The 17,552-nt window shown below is 51.4% G+C and overlaps 1 protein-coding gene across 7 annotated transcripts in view; it reads right to left on the reverse strand.

Moving 5' to 3' along the window:
* Window positions 1–1,121: 1,121 nt before the first annotated feature.
* The window catches only part of LOC126213021 (zinc finger protein 708-like), a 104,874-nt gene continuing 88,443 nt past the window's right edge, over window positions 1,122–17,552 (reverse strand). For 3 of the 7 annotated variants that reach the window (XM_049940581.1, XM_049940582.1, XM_049940580.1), the window contains exon 7: window positions 1,122–2,462. In XM_049940581.1, the coding sequence (XP_049796538.1) occupies window positions 1,628–2,462 (835 nt within the window). In that variant the 3' untranslated portion in view covers window positions 1,122–1,627. The remainder of the gene's footprint in view (window positions 2,463–17,552) is intronic. The other 4 variants (XM_049940585.1, XM_049940586.1, XM_049940583.1 and 1 more) reach the window with 2 other exon arrangements.

The raw sequence follows: 17,552 nt of genomic DNA on the forward strand, positions 1-17,552 counted from the left end.
AGGGCAGGCTACAGTGGCATTGTAGTTGGGAACAAGCACCTCAAAAGTGGTGAAGCTGGTAGGCTGGATCTATGCCACATTTGTGAACATCTGTGGAAAGTGGCTGAAAGGTGATAAATCGATAACCTTATGAAAACATGTAATACACCTATCCATTACAAATCATGCAGGTCAGAGGCTTCCTGCTCTGTGAAGCTTGACATGTGACAATATGTCATATCTAATTACGGAAAACTATGCTTGAGCAGCCATAGACGTTTTTGAACCCACAAATCAATGTATATTGTTGAACATGGGGCTCCACAAAAATGTTCAATTGCAACTGCAGAGGGCAAGGGATCATTGATGCTGGAATGAAGATCAATGCTAATGTCAACTGCCAACTGTCAGGACATGTGACATTTCCTGTTACACCAGGTCAGTTGCCACATCCAGATATGCTGTCGTCTAGGCGAATGGCACCAGGTGGAGGGCCCATTATGCTATGGGGACAGTCACTCGGGCTCCTTTGGGACATCTGGTAGTAATTGAAGGCATCATGACAGTTGCCGACTGTGAGTTATTGCTACTGCATAGATTCCTTCATGCCTGATATGCTCTCCCATGGTGAAGGCATCTTCCAGCAGGATAACTGCCCATGTCACATATGCAGAACGACTCCACAGTTGGCTTAGTAGTATGGTACGTAACATCTTGACCACACCATGTACCTGATCTGAACGTGTGGAATGCAACTGGTACAACATACATCCAGAAACACATAAATGACATGCCAAGTCCATATCGTGTACAACTGTCGAAGTATTGTGTTCCAAAGGTGAACAAACATGCTATTAAGCAGGTTGCTATATTTGTTGTTACTCTAATACAGGATTAGTACTAACAGAATATAAATGGACACTCTATTCATTTCACATACAGCAGATCTCTTGAGAAAACATACCTGACTAAAATAATTCCCATAACCATGTTTCTCCAGTGTTGAGTTTACTATCCTTTGTGAAGGAAGTGCCATGAATATATTTTTGATGTCATTGTTTCTAAAATGCACAGTTACGAGTACTACATGATGACTATGTTTGGAATAATAAGCAGCAAGTCATCACATATCCTTGGCCTTATACTGAATATTGCGTGGTACTTATGATTACTGACAAACATAGAGATTCATCACAATACACAATTTTCTTGTCTCAAGAGCTATAGGAAAAAAACAGCAGTGTTATTGACAAAAACACATTTGAGTCATGTTTCTCGAGTATTTAGTAATACAATTTCTTGACATCTCAAGCAGCAGATATGGATTTTTATATTGTCACATTATCTGTTACCACTCTATAGTACACATTGTTTCACAATTATACCACATTTGTATGTTATTTCACGGGCATTACAATTTATTCTCCCCTTGCTACATCCATTATTTTACACGCCTTGAGGGCATCAACCAGGAAAACCTATTTACAAAAAGCTAACACTTACTTGTAGTTTCTTTCTGATGCATCTTGAGAGTGCCCAACTGAGTGAAACTTTTGTCACAGGTATCACATTTGTGAGGTCCCCTTCCAATGTGTCCTAATGCATGTATCTTGAGATCAGCTGATCTAAGAATGATTTGCCACACACATCACTTTTGTGAGGTATCTTCCTGGTGTGAATGAACGTGTGTCTTGAGATTGCCTGCCCTAGCGGAAGATTTCCCACGAATCTCACATTTGTGAGGTTTCTTTCCAGTGTGAAGTAATACATGTTTCTTGAGACCGTTTGAGAAAGCAAAAGATTTCCCACAAATCTCACATTTATGAGGTTTCTTTCCAGTGTGAAGAAACACATGATTCTGGAGATCACATGAGTAAGCAAAAGATTTCCCACAAATCCCACATTTATGAGGTTTCTTTCCAGTGTGAAGAAACATATGTTTCTTGAGACTGCATGAGAAAGCACAAGATTTCCCACAAATCTCACATTTATGACGTTTCTTCCCAGTGTGAATTAATTTGTGTGCCTTGAGATTGCTTGTCCTGGCAAAAGATTTCCCACAAATCTCGCATTTGTGGGATTTTCTTCCAGTGTGAATAAATGTGTGTCTATTGAGAGTGCTTCTGCTGGCAAAAGATTGTCCACAAAGCTCACATTTATGAGGTTTCTTTCCAGTGTGAAGAAACACATGTTCCTTGAGATGGCTTGGGAAAGCAAAAGATTTCCCACAAATCTCGCATTTGTGGGATTTTTTTCCAGTGTGAATTATAGTGTGTCTATTGAGAGTGCTTCTGCTGGAAAAAGATTTCGAACAAATCTCGCATTTGTGGGATTTATTTCCAGTGTGAATTGTCATATCTTCTGTATTGGTACCAAACTTATGTGTTGACTTCATGTCTATCACCAACACATCCTGGACCAGTCTATGGTGACAAGTTTCTTCACATGGTATGCCACAGCTCCCACTAGTACACTGAGTCAATCTGAAGAGTAATGAGGGTAATGTTAAATATTGATATACATACAACAAAGAAACAGTATTTAGTTGTCCGTAAATCCAGTACTATAATAGAGAATTATTCATAAAAGTGCAGTAGAAATTACATATATAGCAACTGTTAGAGATTTAAAAGTGTAATATTCCACCAGAAGGAAGGAACTGATGAGGTAAAAATAATGATTGATCTGAGTCACTGCCAATTTGATTTGAAATTTTTAGATGAGAATTAAAATAATTCACTTTCAAGTGTTACAATCATTTTAAAATACAGTGCTACAAATTAATAGTCTACACACACTTATTAATTGTATCAAAAAAATTCAGTTACATGTTTTAATTGGAAAAGATTGAATTAAGAGAAATAATTTTTAAATGTTCCTCTTCTATTATCTTCGCTCTGTAAATGGCTTTGCTGTGTCTGGCAAACACTTTCAACTTTGGAAATGATATATTTATTTCACCTAGTAAACAGATTTTTTATGTTTGATTCCCAATGAGTCAAGAACTAGTGTAAGCATAAATATTTTGATTAGGTATCTTGTATGGATGTTAATCAGATGGATAATGACTGTTCACGAACAATATTCAATGTCACATGAATGTATGGTAAAAAATTGCATACTGATGAATGTGAATGACACAATTGCAGTGGTTTTAATCTAAGACTGTGTTTTTGGCACTGCAACTTATATGAAACCTTGTACAAATGGAAATACTGTCTGAAAATATGGAAATGGTTGTACATCTTCCAGTATATTTTTGCAGTGAGTCAATTTTTACATTTGGTCACCTGACACTGCAGAACATGAATGAGTGAAGGACACACACACAGACACACACACACACACACACACACACACACACACACACACACACACACACACACCACCCATTAAACACTGCAGGCTGACGCTACATATAGAGTGGGAGTGAAAATAGCTGATGCATGAGCTACCCCTGTAGTATCTGCGTCCCATAATTCCACATGCAGTTAAACCCTTTCCCACAGAATAGAACTGTGATGCCTTTCAGTTCCCCAGTACGTGCATCATGTTGCACATGAAAGATCACAAACTACTGAAGGCATGCATGCTCCAGTGTTTTCTTTTGTTCTGACTGTAACTTACCTTTTTCGCATTGCGTTTGGTATAAAGTTCTGTTTGGCATCGTATCTGGTAAATTTCGAATGTTTTTGAACTCTTAATTGGGATCACATGGGTTTTTAACGTAACTAGTACCATTGTGCTGGATTCTCGAAGTTGACAACTGCAGCACTAAATATTGTAACTTTTGTCAACTCAATTAGTTACAACATGTATTTTCATACATATGGAAGTGAAATAACAATATAAATAATGAAGAAAGAAATCGAAAAGTATGCAAGTGAGGTTACAAACAAATACCTCTGTATTTCTTGAAGTAGTAGAAATAAAATTTACAGTTAAAATTTTATGCTATGCCAGTCAATGGTAAACAAACCAGAAAAAGAAACAGAATTTCTGGGAAACTTCAACAATACGTAAGTTTTGATGTTAATTATGTATGAATTGTTTTAGAAACCTCCATGTAAGAGTTGCGTAGGTACTGGGTACTTATGTCATATCCTTAATCTTTACCACACAACATTTTTTGTGGCAGGTACATTCATGAACTATTCATGCAGTCATGATGGAAGTGCACATGTATTTTATCAACACACACACTACAGCCTGAACACTAACACTGCTGATGGTTTACGCCACATTTGCGAAAATGTTTGGCACTACAGCTGTGACCTGCATTATTCCTTCCTTTGTTCTCTCAATTCTCAAACCAAAGCACTGTCATTATGAACAAAACGCGTTTCTTACATTCTATCTACCTACTCCAGTACCCCTCTATCGTACAACTAGTGGGGTCAGGGGACTAACGGGACTTCGACGACTTTACTTGGGGGAGGGGGGCTGAGGACGGGAGCGAGGGGGGAGGGGGCTGAGGACGGGAGCGAGGGGGGAGGGGGCAGAGGGCGGCAGTGTGGGGGGGGCAGAGGGCGGCAGTGTGGGGGGGGCAGAGGGCGGCAGTGTGGGGGGGGCAGAGGGCGGCAGTGTGGGGGGGGGCAGAGGGCGGCAGTGTGGGGGGGGCAGAGGGCGGCAGTGTGGGGGGGGCAGAGGGCGGCAGTGTGGGGGGGGCAGAGGGCGGCAGTGTGGGGGGGGCAGAGGGCGGCAGTGTGGGGGGGGCAGAGGGCGGCAGTGTGGGGGGGGCAGAGGGCGGCAGTGTGGGGGGGCAGAGGGTGGCAGTGTGGGGGGGGCAGAGGGCGGCAGTGTGGGGGGGGCAGAGGGCGGCAGTGTGGGGGGGGGCAGAGGGCGGCAGTGTGGGGGGGGGCAGAGGGCGGCAGTGTGTGGGGGGGCAGAGGGCGGCAGTGTGGGGGGGGCAGAGGGCGGCAGTGTGGGGGGGGCAGAGGGCGGCAGTGTGGGGGGGGCAGAGGGCGGCAGTGTGGGGGGGGCAGAGGGCGGCAGTGTGGGGGGGGCAGAGGGCGGCAGTGTGGGGGGGGCAGAGGGCGGCAGTGTGGGGGGGGCAGAGGGCGGCAGTGTGGGGGGGGCAGAGGGCGGCAGTGTGGGGGGGGCAGAGGGCGGCAGTGTGGGGGGGGCAGAGGGCGGCAGTGTGGGGGGGGCAGAGGGCGGCAGTGTGGGGGGGGCAGAGGGCGGCAGTGTGGGGGGGGCAGAGGGCGGCAGTGTGGGGGGGGCAGAGGGCGGCAGTGTGGGGGGGGCAGAGGGCGGCAGTGTGGGGGGGGCAGAGGGCGGCAGTGTGGGGGGGGCAGAGGGCGGCAGTGTGGGGGGGGGCAGAGGGCGGCAGTGTGGGGGGGGGCAGAGGGCGGCAGTGTGGGGGGGGGCAGAGGGCGGCAGTGTGGGGGGGGCAGAGGGCGGCAGTGTGGGGGGGGGGCAGAGGGCGGCAGTGTGGGGGGGGGGGCAGAGGGCGGCAGTGTGGGGGGGGCAGAGGGCGGCAGTGTGGGGGGGGCAGAGGGCGGCAGTGTGGGGGGGCAGAGGGCGGCAGTGTGGGGGGGGCAGAGGGCGGCAGTGTGGGGGGGGCAGAGGGCGGCAGTGTGGGGGGGGCAGAGGGCGGCAGTGTGGGGGGGGCAGAGGGCGGCAGTGTGGGGGGGGCAGAGGGCGGCAGTGTGGGGGGGGCAGAGGGCGGCAGTGGGGGGGGGCAGAGGGCGGCAGTGGGGGGGGCAGAGGGCGGCAGTGGGGGGGGGGGCAGAGAGCGGCAGTGGGGGGGGGCAGAGGGCGGCAGTGTGGGGGGGGGCAGAGGGCGGCAGTGTGGGGGGGGCAGAGGGCGGCAGTGTGGGGGGGGGCAGAGGGCGGCAGTGTGGGGGGGGACAGAGGGCGGCAGTGTGGGGGGGGGGGCAGAGGGCGGCAGTGTGGGGGGGGGGCAGAGGGCGGCAGTGTGGGGGGGGGGGCAGAGGGCGGCAGTGTGGGGGGGGGGGCAGAGGGCGGCAGTGTGGGGGGGCAGAGGGCGGCAGTGTGGGGGGGCAGAGGGCGGCAGTGTGGGGGGGGCAGAGGGCGGCAGTGTGGGGGGGGCAGAGGGCGGCAGTGTGGGGGGGCAGAGGGCGGCAGTGTGGGGGGGCAGAGGGCGGCAGTGTGGGGGGGCAGAGGGCGGCAGTGTGGGGGGGCAGAGGGCGGCAGTGTGGGGGGGGCAGAGGGCGGCAGTGTGGGGGGGGGCAGAGGGCGGCAGTGTGGGGGGGGGCAGAGGGCGGCAGTGTGGGGGGGGGGCAGAGGGCGGCAGTGTGGGGGGGGGGCAGAGGGCGGGAGTGTGGGGGGGGGCAGAGGGCGGGAGTGTGGGGGGGGCAGAGGGCGGGAGTGTGGGGGGGGCAGAGGGCGGGAGTGTGGGGGGGGGCAGAGGGCGGGAGTGTGGGGGGGGCAGAGGGCGGGAGTGTGGGGGGGGCAGAGGGCGGGAGTGTGGGGGGGGCAGAGGGCGGGAGTGTGGGGGGGCAGAGGGCGGGAGTGTGGGGGGGCAGAGGGCGGGAGTGTGGGGGGGCAGAGGGCGGGAGTGTGGGGGGGGCAGAGGACGGGAGTGAGGGGGGGGGAAGAGGACGGGAGTGAGGGGGGGGAAGAGGACGGGAGTGAGGGGGGGGAAGAGGACGGGAGTGAGGGGGGGGGAGAGGACGGGAGTGAGGGGGGGGAGAGGACGGGAGTGAGGGGGGGGAGAGGACGGGAGTGAGGGGGGGGGAGAGGACGGGAGTGAGGGGGGGGAGAGGACGGGAGTGAGTGGGGGGGAGAGGACGGGAGTGAGTGGGGGGGAGAGGACGGGAGTGAGTGGGGGGGAGAGGACGGGAGTGAGTGGGGGGGAGAGGACGGGAGTGAGTGGGGGGGAGAGGACGGGAGTGAGTGGGGGGAGAGGACGGGAGTGAGTGGGGGGGAGAGGACGGGAGTGAGTGGGGGGGAGAGGACGGGAGTGAGTGGGGGGGAGAGGACGGGAGTGAGTGGGGGGGAGAGGACGGGAGTGAGTGGGGGGGAGAGGACGGGAGTGAGTGGGGGGAGAGGACGGGAGTGAGTGGGGGGCAGAGGACGGGAGTGAGTGGGGGGCAGAGGACGGGAGTGAGTGGGGGGGAGAGGACGGGAGTGAGTGGGGGGGAGAGGACGGGAGTGAGTGGGGGGGAGGACGGGAGTGAGTGGGGGGGAGAGGACGGGAGTGAGTGGGGGGGAGAGGACGGGAGTGAGTGGGGGGGAGAGGACGGGAGTGAGTGGGGGGGAGAGGACGGGTGTGAGTGGGGGGGAGAGGACGGGAGTGAGTGGGGGGGAGAGGACGGGAGTGAGTGGGGGGAGAGGACGGGAGTGAGTGGGGGGGAGAGGACGGGAGTGAGTGGGGGGGAGAGGACGGGAGTGAGTGGGGGGGAGAGGACGGGAGTGAGTGGGGGGGAGAGGACGGGAGTGAGTGGGGGGGAGAGGACGGGAGTGAGTGGGGGGGAGAGGATGGGAGTGAGTGGGGGGGAGAGGACGGGAGTGAGTGGGGGGGAGAGGACGGGAGTGAGTGGGGGGGAGAGGACGGGAGTGAGTGGGGGGGAGAGGACGGGAGTGAGGGGGGAGGGGACGGGAGTGAGGGGGGGAGAGGACGGGAGTGAGGGGGGAGAGGACGGGAGTGAGGGGGGGAGAGGATGGGAGTGAGGGGGGGAGAGGATGGGAGTGAGGGGGGGAGAGGATGGGAGTGAGGGGGGGAGAGGATGGGAGTGAGGGGGGGAGAGGATGGGAGTGAGGGGGGGAGAGGATGGGAGTGAGGGGGGGAGAGGATGGGAGTGAGGGGGGAGAGGATGGGAGTGAGGGGGGAGAGGATGGGAGTGGGAGAAAAGAAAGCAGCTAGGAACTTAGGTCCACAGGACATAGTGTATATGGGACGGTTGGGGGGGGAAGGAAGGAATGAGGACTCTCCTGTCTCGTCCCTGTAATTTGGCTAATTGTACGTGTAGCAACTCCTATTCCAAGTGGAGTTCAGATGCATCATATTTCACCGATATGAGCGTAAGCATCCAGCCATGAACACCTCCACTCTAATGGCCAGTGCTCCAGCAACTTTCATTAAGCACACACTGCCCTGTGGATCTCATATGTCTGAGCCCATTATATCATATCACGGTACTACAACTACCATGTATGAAGTGCTGCATATGTTGGAATTGTACAATTAGCAGCCACATCCCCTAAATGTTCTAAACCCATTAGATCCTCTTACGTATCTAAAATGACAATGATGCCTGATCTATATGTACATGATTACTCTGCCATTCATAATTATAGGCCTGGCAGAGGGTCATTGAACCATCATGTTTAATCTACTTCTCTACGATTCCACTCTCACTGCGTACAGGGACAACTAACACGTCTTTCCATGTGAGCTCCGATTTCTCGTACTTTACTATGATAATTTCTCCCTGCGTAGATGGGCATCAATAAAATGATCACACTGACGACAAAATTTGTTTGAAATTTCATGAAAAATTCGTGCCATAGCGGATAAAGTCTGTTTTAATTACCACCATCCCAGTTCATGTATCATATCTATAGCACTCTCTCCATTGTTTCGCGATAGTACAAAACGAGCTACACTTCTTTCAATTTTTTTCATGTCCCACACCACACTGCAATACTCCTCAAGATAACAGATAAACATAATGTAAGCCGTTTCTTTAGTAGACCTGTTACGTTTTCCAAGCGGTGTCCCAAGAAATCAGTCAGGGACAAGAGAGGGCCTATAACACTTACTTTGGAAACGTCATATTACTTCGATGACCTTCTGTAAATTATTATTAACTGTGACCTTTCTCTTACAGAATCATGAACCAGTGCACACCTCTACGATGATAGTTCAGGGGCACACAATGTAATTGGAAGTCACTTGTGAGAAATTAACTCAAAAGCCTTCTGAAAATCAAAAAATATGGAATCAATCTCATGTCATCTGTCAATATCAGTCATTACTTTGCGAGAATAAAGAGCTTGTTGTGTTTCACAAGAATTATGTTTTCTGAATATGTGTTGGCTATTTGTCAATAAATGATGTCTTCAAGCTAATTCATAATGTTCAAACTGAATATATTTTCCAAAATCCTACTGCAATCGACGTTAGTTGTATGGACATGCATTTCATCGCATTACTCACATTCCCTTTCTTGGTTTCTGGTGTAATTTGTGCAACTTAGTCTTCGAGTACCAATCTTTCTGCCGATGAAAAGTTGTATATGACTGCTAAGTATGGAGCTACTGTATCAGCATATTCTGAAAGGAACCTGGAGGCATTGCCTCTCTCAAGTGTTAAGCTGCTCCACTATATTTATCCTGAGACGGAATTTAGGAAATCCGTCTTCAGTGACTCGCTTTAGTAGCACTGTCGTCAATAACTTTACCATTGTTATCGCGCAGTGAAGGTATTAATGCACCTTTACAATTGTGTACTTTACATACAACCAGAATTTCTTTGGGGTTTCTACCAGATTTAGAGAGAATGTCGTTCTAGAAACTATTAAAAGTCTCTCTAATTGATTTTGCGCTAAATTTCCAGCCTCTGTAAAACTTCGCCAATCTTGTGAGTTTTTCGTTCTTTTAAATTTGGCATGTGTAATTCATTGCTTCTGCACCAGTGGTCTGACCTGTTTTGTGTCAGTACTACATCTTATTAATTTGACACGTATCTCTCAGCTATTACTCATTTGACTTTAAACCGCATCTGGACTACGTTTAGAAAGACTTATCTGATGGAGTGCAATCTCTCTCTTCGGAATGTGTCAAGCGAATTTTTATCTGCTTTTTTAAGGGCGTGAATTTTACGTTTATTTTGGTGAGTCTCGATGTTACAGTATTCACTCTTGTGAACTCTTCATGGCTCAACGACATTTTGGTCAATAATCGCTGCTTGGTCAGGGCTATTAAGATGTCAAGGATGTTTTCGCGCTTCTGTACCCATTGTTCAAAATAATTTTCAGAGACGCCATTCAGTACGGTTTTGGACGACGTTTTATGCCTACCACTGACATTAAACATTTACTTTCCCCAATATATCGAGGGTAGTTTTTCTTCCAATTATCAGCAATATTACGGAATGTATTGGTAAGGTTCTGGCTGAGTTTCAAGTTTAAACAAGATTAGCGAGTGTAAACGTAAGCTTCCGCGTCCGTTGTCACAGTCAATAAAATTCTTCTGGGTTTGAAGCGCATTGTCACCTATAAAATTCCGACGTTTCGGCGATTGTTGCAAGACGCCTTCCTCACACCCAGAAGAATTTTACTGACCAAGATCGGCGAATATAAATTGCATGTGGCTGTGGGAAGGTTTATATTGGAACAACGATAAGAAGTGTCAATAGCCGTTAAACTGAACACAAAAGAAACTGTCGACTGGGATATACTGACAAATCAGCTGTAGGGGAACAAGTTTTTAAAGACGGTGATCATGAAATAAAATTTAGTGAGACAAGCGTGTTAGCCAGGACGTCTATTATTATGCACGTATGTATACGAAAGCTATAGAGATTCAGAAACACTGCAATAATTTCAACAGAAAAGAAGAAGGCTTACAGTTACACAGGATATGGTGGTCGCCTTTCCACCAAACATTTGACGATCGATTACATTCGATCGAGAATAATGACGTTAGTCAGAGACGGACTTACAGTCTGTCCCACGTGACGTATGTTGTTTTTTTTTTTTGTTGGGGTTTAAGGGTGCTCAACTACTGAGGTCATTAGCGCCCAGTCACAATTGTTAGAGCACATAGAATCTAGTAAAACTCAAGGGGAGGGGGGGGGGGGACACACACCAGAAAGTCCTTACAAAGATGCAGATAAAATAAGTAAAGAGTTAGATGTCTTTGGACAAGCCAGTCAAAGTTATAAAACGAAGAACACGAGCAGCTGCTCGAGTGTCATCAGTTAAAATATCCGGTAAAGTAGATGGCCGGGACAGGACAACATGAGATTGACTAAAGTGGGGACACGACAATAAAACATGGCGCACTGTTAATGCCTGACCACAAAGGCACTGCGGGGCTGGGTCACCGGAGAGCAGGTAGCGGTGGCTAAACCGGCAATGCCCAATCCGCAACCTGGTCAGAAGGACCTCTTCTCGCGGAAATGGTCGGGAGGAGGTTGCCCAAGCAGTTGGGAACGGTTTTACTTCTCGGAGCTTGTTTCCTTGAAGTGAGGAGCAAGCATCCGACCACGACACAAGCCCGATGACGGGACACAATGGGAGGCTGGCCGAGGCAGGAGGACTGCAGCCTTGGCTGCAGCATCAGCAGCCTCACTCACAGGCACTCCTACATGTCCAGGAACCCACAAAAAGCTGACCGGAGAGCCATCATCAGCGAAAGAATGGAGGGACTGCTGGATCTCTTGCACCAAGGGATGGACCGGATAGGGAGCTCCAAGGCTCTGAAGAGCATTGAGTGAATCAGAGCAGAGTACATACGATAAATGGCGGTGGCGGCGGGCATACTGAACGGCCTGATGGAGAGCAAAAAGCTCGGCCGTAAAGCTGGAACATTGGTCGAGGAGCCGGTATTTAAAGGTGACGGCCCCGACGACAAAGGCACAGCCGACGCCATCATCAGTTTTGGAGCCATCGGTGTAAATAAAGGTGTGACCGGCAAGTCGAGCACGAAGTTCGACAAACCGTGACCAATACACTGCAGCTGGAGTACCCTCCTTCGGGAGCGAGCTGAGTTCGAGACAAATATGAACCGGAGCCTGGAGCCAAGGTGGTGTCAGGCTCTCACCCTCTCTGAAGGTGGTAGGGAGGGCAAAATCCAATTGTCGAAGCAGGCGACAGAAGCGGACTCCTGGGGGCAGCAGCGCAGACACATACAACCCGTACTGACGGTCGAGAGAATCTGCGAAGAAGGACTGATAAGAGGGGTGGTCGGGCACTGACAACAGCCGGCAGGCATAACGACACAGCAGTACGTCGCGCCAGTAGGTCAATGGTAATTCGGCAGCTTCAGCATGAAGACTCTCGATGGGACTAGTGTAGAAGCCTCCGGTTGCAAGACATAACCCCCGATGGTGGATGGAGTTGAGACGACGTAAGAGGGATGGCCGAGCAGATGAGTAGACAAAGCTCCCATAATCCAGCTTCGATCGGTCTATGGACCGATACAAGCGAAGCAGGATAGTGCAATCCGCTCCCCAAGATGAACCGCTAAGAACTCTGAGGACATTAAGGGAACGTGTACAACGGGCCGCCAAATAAGAGAAGTGCGGAGACCTACAAAGTTTCCTGTCCAATGTGAGCCCTAGAAACTTAATTGTTTCCACGAATGGGAGAACAACGGGACCGAGATGTAAGGATGGCGGAAGGAACGCTTTATATCACCAAAAGTTGATACAAACCGTCTTCTCTTCAGAGAACTGGAACCCATTTGCCACGCTCCATGAGTATAGGCTGTCTAGACAACGCTGAAGGCAGCGCTCCAAGAGGCATGTTCTCTGGGCACTGCAGTAGATCGTGAAGTCATCGACAAAGAGAGAGCCTGAGGCAGTAGGTGGAATGCAATCCATAATTGGATTCATCGCGATGGCAAAAAGGGCTACGCTCAAGACTGAGCCCTGAGGCACTCCGTTCTCCTGGAGGAAGACGTTGGATAATACGGAACCCACACGTGCCGTAAACTTTCGATCTGTTAAAAAGGAATCAATAAAAAGGGGCAGGCGACCGCGTAGACCCCACCTGTGCATAGTACGGAGAATACCTCCTCTCCAGCAGGTATCATAAGCCTTCTTCAAATCGAAGAACACGGCTACCGTTTGGCGCATTCGCAAAAAGTTGTTCATGATGAATGTCGACAAGGTCACAAGGTGGTCAACAGCGGAGCGGCGGCGACGAAAGCCGCATTGGACATTGGTAAGTAGCCGTCGAGATTTAAGAATCCAGACTAACCGAGCATTAACCATGCGCTCCATCACCTTACAGACATAGCTTGTAAGAGAAATAGGCCGTTAACTAGAAGGAAGGTGTCTATCCTTCCCGGGTTGGGGTATAGGAACAACGACAGCGTCACGCCAACGCATGGGGACCTGACCTTCGGTCCACACATGATTGTAGGTACGAAGAAGGAAGCTTTTGCCCGCCGGAGAAAGGTGTGCCAGCATCTGAACATGAATGGCATCTGGCCCCGGAGCAGAGGACCGGGACAGTGCAAGCGCACGTTCGAGTTCCCGCATAGTAAAGGAGGCATTATAAGTTTCCAGATTCAGCGAGTGGAAGGAAGGTCGCCGAGCCTCTTCTGCCTCTTTCCTGGGAAGGAAGGCAGGGTGGTAATGGGAGGAGCTTGAAACCTCCGCGAAAAAGCGGCCAAAGGCGTTGGAGACAGCCACAGGATCAACAAGGACCTCATTACCTGAGGTCAGGCCAGGTACCGAGGAGTGGGCCTTAATTCCCGACAGCCGGCGCAGGCCACCCCAAACGACAGAAGAGGGAGTAAAACTGTTAAAGGAGCTGGTGAAAGAGGCCCAACAAGCTTTTTTGCTGTCTTTGATGACTCTATGGCATTGCGCTCGGAGTCGTTTGTATCCAATACAATTCGCCAACGTAGGATGGCGGCGAAAGGTGCGTAAAGCACATCGTCGAGCACGGATAGCGTCTCTACAAGCCTCGTTCCACCAGGGGACGGAAACGCGACGTGAAGAAGAGGCAGTACGAGGATGGAACGTTCGGCAGCATTGATGATAACAGCCGTGAGGTATTTGACCTGACTGTAACAACTGAGAAAATCGTGGTCCGGAAAGGTCGCCAGGGAGGAGTAAAGTCCCCAGTCGGCTTTCGTTATGTTCCAGCTCGAAGGACGTGGGGATGGGGTGTGGTGCAGGAGACGAACGACACAGGGGAAGTGGTCGCTCGAATAGGTGTCAGAAAGGACATACCACTCGAACCGACGGGCAAGAGTGGTAGAACAGATCGAGAGGTCCAAGTGGGAGTAGGTATGAGTAGAGTCCGAGAGGAAAGTCGGGGCGCCGGTATTGAGGCAGACAAGATTGAGATGGTTGAAGACATCCGCCAAGAGTGAGCCTCTTTGACAGGATGCAGGAGAGCCCCAAAGGGGATGATGGGCATTGAAGTCGCCAAACAATAAAAACGGCGGGGGAAGCTGAACAATCAGGTGCATCATGTCAGCCTGACTAACATCGGATGACGATGGAGTGTAGATGGTACAAACTGAAAAAGTAAAAGCAGAAAGAGTAATACGGAGAGCTATTGCTTGGAGTGGGGTGGTCAATGGGATGGGATGGTAATAGACATCGTCCCGAACGAGCAACATGACCCCACCATGAGCTGGGATACCGTCCACAGGGGTGAGGTCATACCACTCCGAGGTATAGTGGGTAAAGGCTATACGGTCAGTCGGGCGCAACTTGGTTTCCTGGAGACCAAGGACGAGCGGACAGTGCAGGCGGAGGAGCAGTTGTAATTCCTCCCGATTAGATCGAATACCTCTTATGTTCCAATGTAACAAGGCCATCGCTAGTCAAAAAAGAGGGGGAACGAGACGGGGGAAGAGCTGGTCACCTCGACGGCCGCGGAGGGCCGGGTGTCGAGGGAACAACGCTACAACCGGCGGGAGGCGGATCCTGTTCCATCGAGTTGTCGTCAGCTGCAGCCGCTGTCTCTGGTTGTGTAGGAGGGGCAGCATCATTTGCCGACGAGAGGCCAGCTGAGTGCCTGGCAGCAGAGCATCCCGGCGAAACTGAGGACGGCCAGGAGCAGCGACTCACGGACGGAGCGTCAGACGAAACGCGCCGGGGTGGAGAGGGGCATAGAGACTTCTTCTTGGAGGCCTTCTTGGAAGTCCGAGGAGGCACAGGGATGGTGGGCTGGCCCCAAAGAAGGTCCTCACGTGCGGGGTCCGTTTTGGAACGCCGGACCTCGGAAGCTGGGGTCCGGAACGTTTCCCCGATGGACGCCTGAGAAGAGGATCGCTTCTCAGGCGGGGGGGGGGGGGAAATGAGGAGGGGGAAGGGTGGTCCCTGGGGCAGAGGGGGAAGGGTGGCCCCTGGGGCAGAGGGGGCGGGGGCCACGGGGGAGGAGGATTCGGAAGGGAGGGATTTGGGAGGCGGAGGCAGAGACCCCGGATGGGGGGAGGAGGCGGAGGGGCGAAAGGTTAGGGGTGAGGATACCACGGAAGGAGTGGACACAACTGAGGCAAACGAAGTGGTCAACAGCACGGGATTGAGGTGGTCATATTTCTTCCTGGCCTCAGAATAAGAGAGACGATTCAAAGTTTTGTGTTCTTATATCTTCTTCTCCTTCTGATATGCGGGGCAGTCTGAGGATCTAGGCGAGTGGATGCCAGGACAATTAACGCACAGAGGTGGTGGGGTGCATGTATGTTCCTCACGAAGAGGACGTCCACAATCGCCACAAAGGGGCTCAGCCTCACACCGTGACGACATGTGCCCAAAGCACAAACACCGAAAACAGCGCATAGGAGGCGGGACGTAAGGTCGCACGTTGCACCGGTAGCACATCACCTTTACCTTCTCCGGGAGAACGTCCCCCTCAAAGGCGAGGATAAAGGCCCCGGTGTCGATGCGACGGTCTTTGGGGCCGCACTGGACTTGCCGGACGAAATGCACGCCTCGGCGCTCCAGGTTGGCCCTGAGCTCCTCATCAGATTGCAGCAGGAGGTCCCGACAAAAAATAACCCCCTGCGTCCTATTTAGTGCCAGATGCGGGACAATGGACATTGGGATGTCCCCTAGGCAGTCGCATGCCTGGAGCGCCGCCGACTGTGTGGCGGAGGTGGTCTTTATAGGAACGGACCCCAAACGCATCTGACAGAGAGCCTCGATTTCCCCGAAGATGTCCTCAATGTGCTGAACAAAGAACATGGGCTTGGAGGTGGCGAACGTCCCCCCCATCGGTTCGAGAACAGGCCAAATAGCGGGGGAAGTACTTCGCCCCAAGCCGGCGGGCCTGTCCCTCCTCCCAGGGAGTGGCCAAGGGGGAAAGGGCAGGAGAACCAGAACTAGAGACAGTACCTTTCCTTTTGAAAGACTCGGCCACAGAGCGACCTGATACGTGTTGACATTTCATCTGCGAAACGTCCGCCCCGATACCACCCACTATGACCAGGGGCTCTCCCCATGGGGCCACCGAGCCTCAGCAAGGGCCACCTGGCAGGATGACTGTTGCCGGGAGTCCTGATGCCCCAAGGAGACGGGCATCTACTCCTTGGCCGACGTGGGGAGGGTGCAGCTCAGGTATCAGCAGTACGGTCCCTGTGTTGTCAGGACGATCCCTGTGTTGTCAGGGGGCTACAACCTAGAGGGTACATGACGACCCCACCACAATGGGCTGGCTACCGTGCTGGATTTCTGATGCCATGGAAAGTCCATCATGATCGTAGGTGCAGATGGGGACGAACTATGGGCGTAACTTGTACAACCCATCAGGCGTTTAGGCCCAATTTGAGGAATAGTGGGTATGGTTACAACGCCGGTACAATGCTGAGTGCCAAGGTCTTAGTGCACTGAGGACCAGTGGTACACCACGTAAGGCGTCCTTCCCCAAAAGGCTCTTACTTCTGTAGAATTTTGAAAAATGGAGGTCAAACCCCAAGGGGGACCATAACATGGAAGGCCGAAACTGTTGAAACTCCTTTTAGTCGTCTCTTATGACAGGCAGGAATACCTCGGGCCTATTCTTACCCCGGACCCGCAGGGGGTTGGCTTGGGTTGTACATTAAAAAAACATCCACAGCAATGGTACTGGAAAGAAGGATTAAAAACATAGATCTGCTTAAACTTCTTAGAAAATTTAAAATCACAAGATTTTACAGCGTGTTTATGTAGGATACTTTGCCTGAGACAATGTGGAAATCCACAAAACGTGGAACTGTAAATTTAGATGTTGTTCGGGGTATGAAGCTCTTGGCGATTTAAGGCCACCTGAAGTATTGTGTTGTCACTTCGCCAAAAGGAACCAGCTGTTGTACAATGTTCAGCGCTACCATGACTTCAGTTCATACCTCTGAGGATATTACTGAATGATATTTTTCCCGAAAATTGCTGAAAAACAAGCAGTATGCAAACCTCTGCATCATTTGAAGCTTTGATGTACTGACTTTCACTCTAATCCTAATTGGTCGAAATTTAAAGCAAACTACTTTCCTCAAATATATGAGCAGGGGCAGTGATGTACAGCATTGACTGGCTGGAAACACACGAAAACATAGCTAATGTCACTGAATTTAGGAGACAGGTTGATGTAGAACTGAAACTGATTGTAAAATCCTTGACGAAAAGGGAGCTGAGATACCTGGTGGGAGAGTCCACATGGTTAATGGGGACAGCAAAGGCAATGATACAACGGGCATTCAGGCATCATGTTTTCCTGCATAAGTGTGTCTGACAAATCTAAACCATATAAACCTTGTGACAGCTTTGTCTTTCAAAATTTCCTCTAGTAAATGTGGCAGATGGCCTCTGAAGCCCCAGATGTATGGACTACAGAGGATACCAGCCCTCCAGCAGAAGAATCAGGATGATGGTTCAAAATGTGGAGAGCACATCTCCCCAAGCAAACCACATTGCTGCATGCCTCAGTCCACCAGGGAAC

Source organism: Schistocerca nitens, chromosome 11, assembly GCF_023898315.1.
Source record: "Schistocerca nitens isolate TAMUIC-IGC-003100 chromosome 11, iqSchNite1.1, whole genome shotgun sequence".
Classification (NCBI taxonomy): Eukaryota; Metazoa; Arthropoda; class Insecta; order Orthoptera; family Acrididae; genus Schistocerca; species Schistocerca nitens.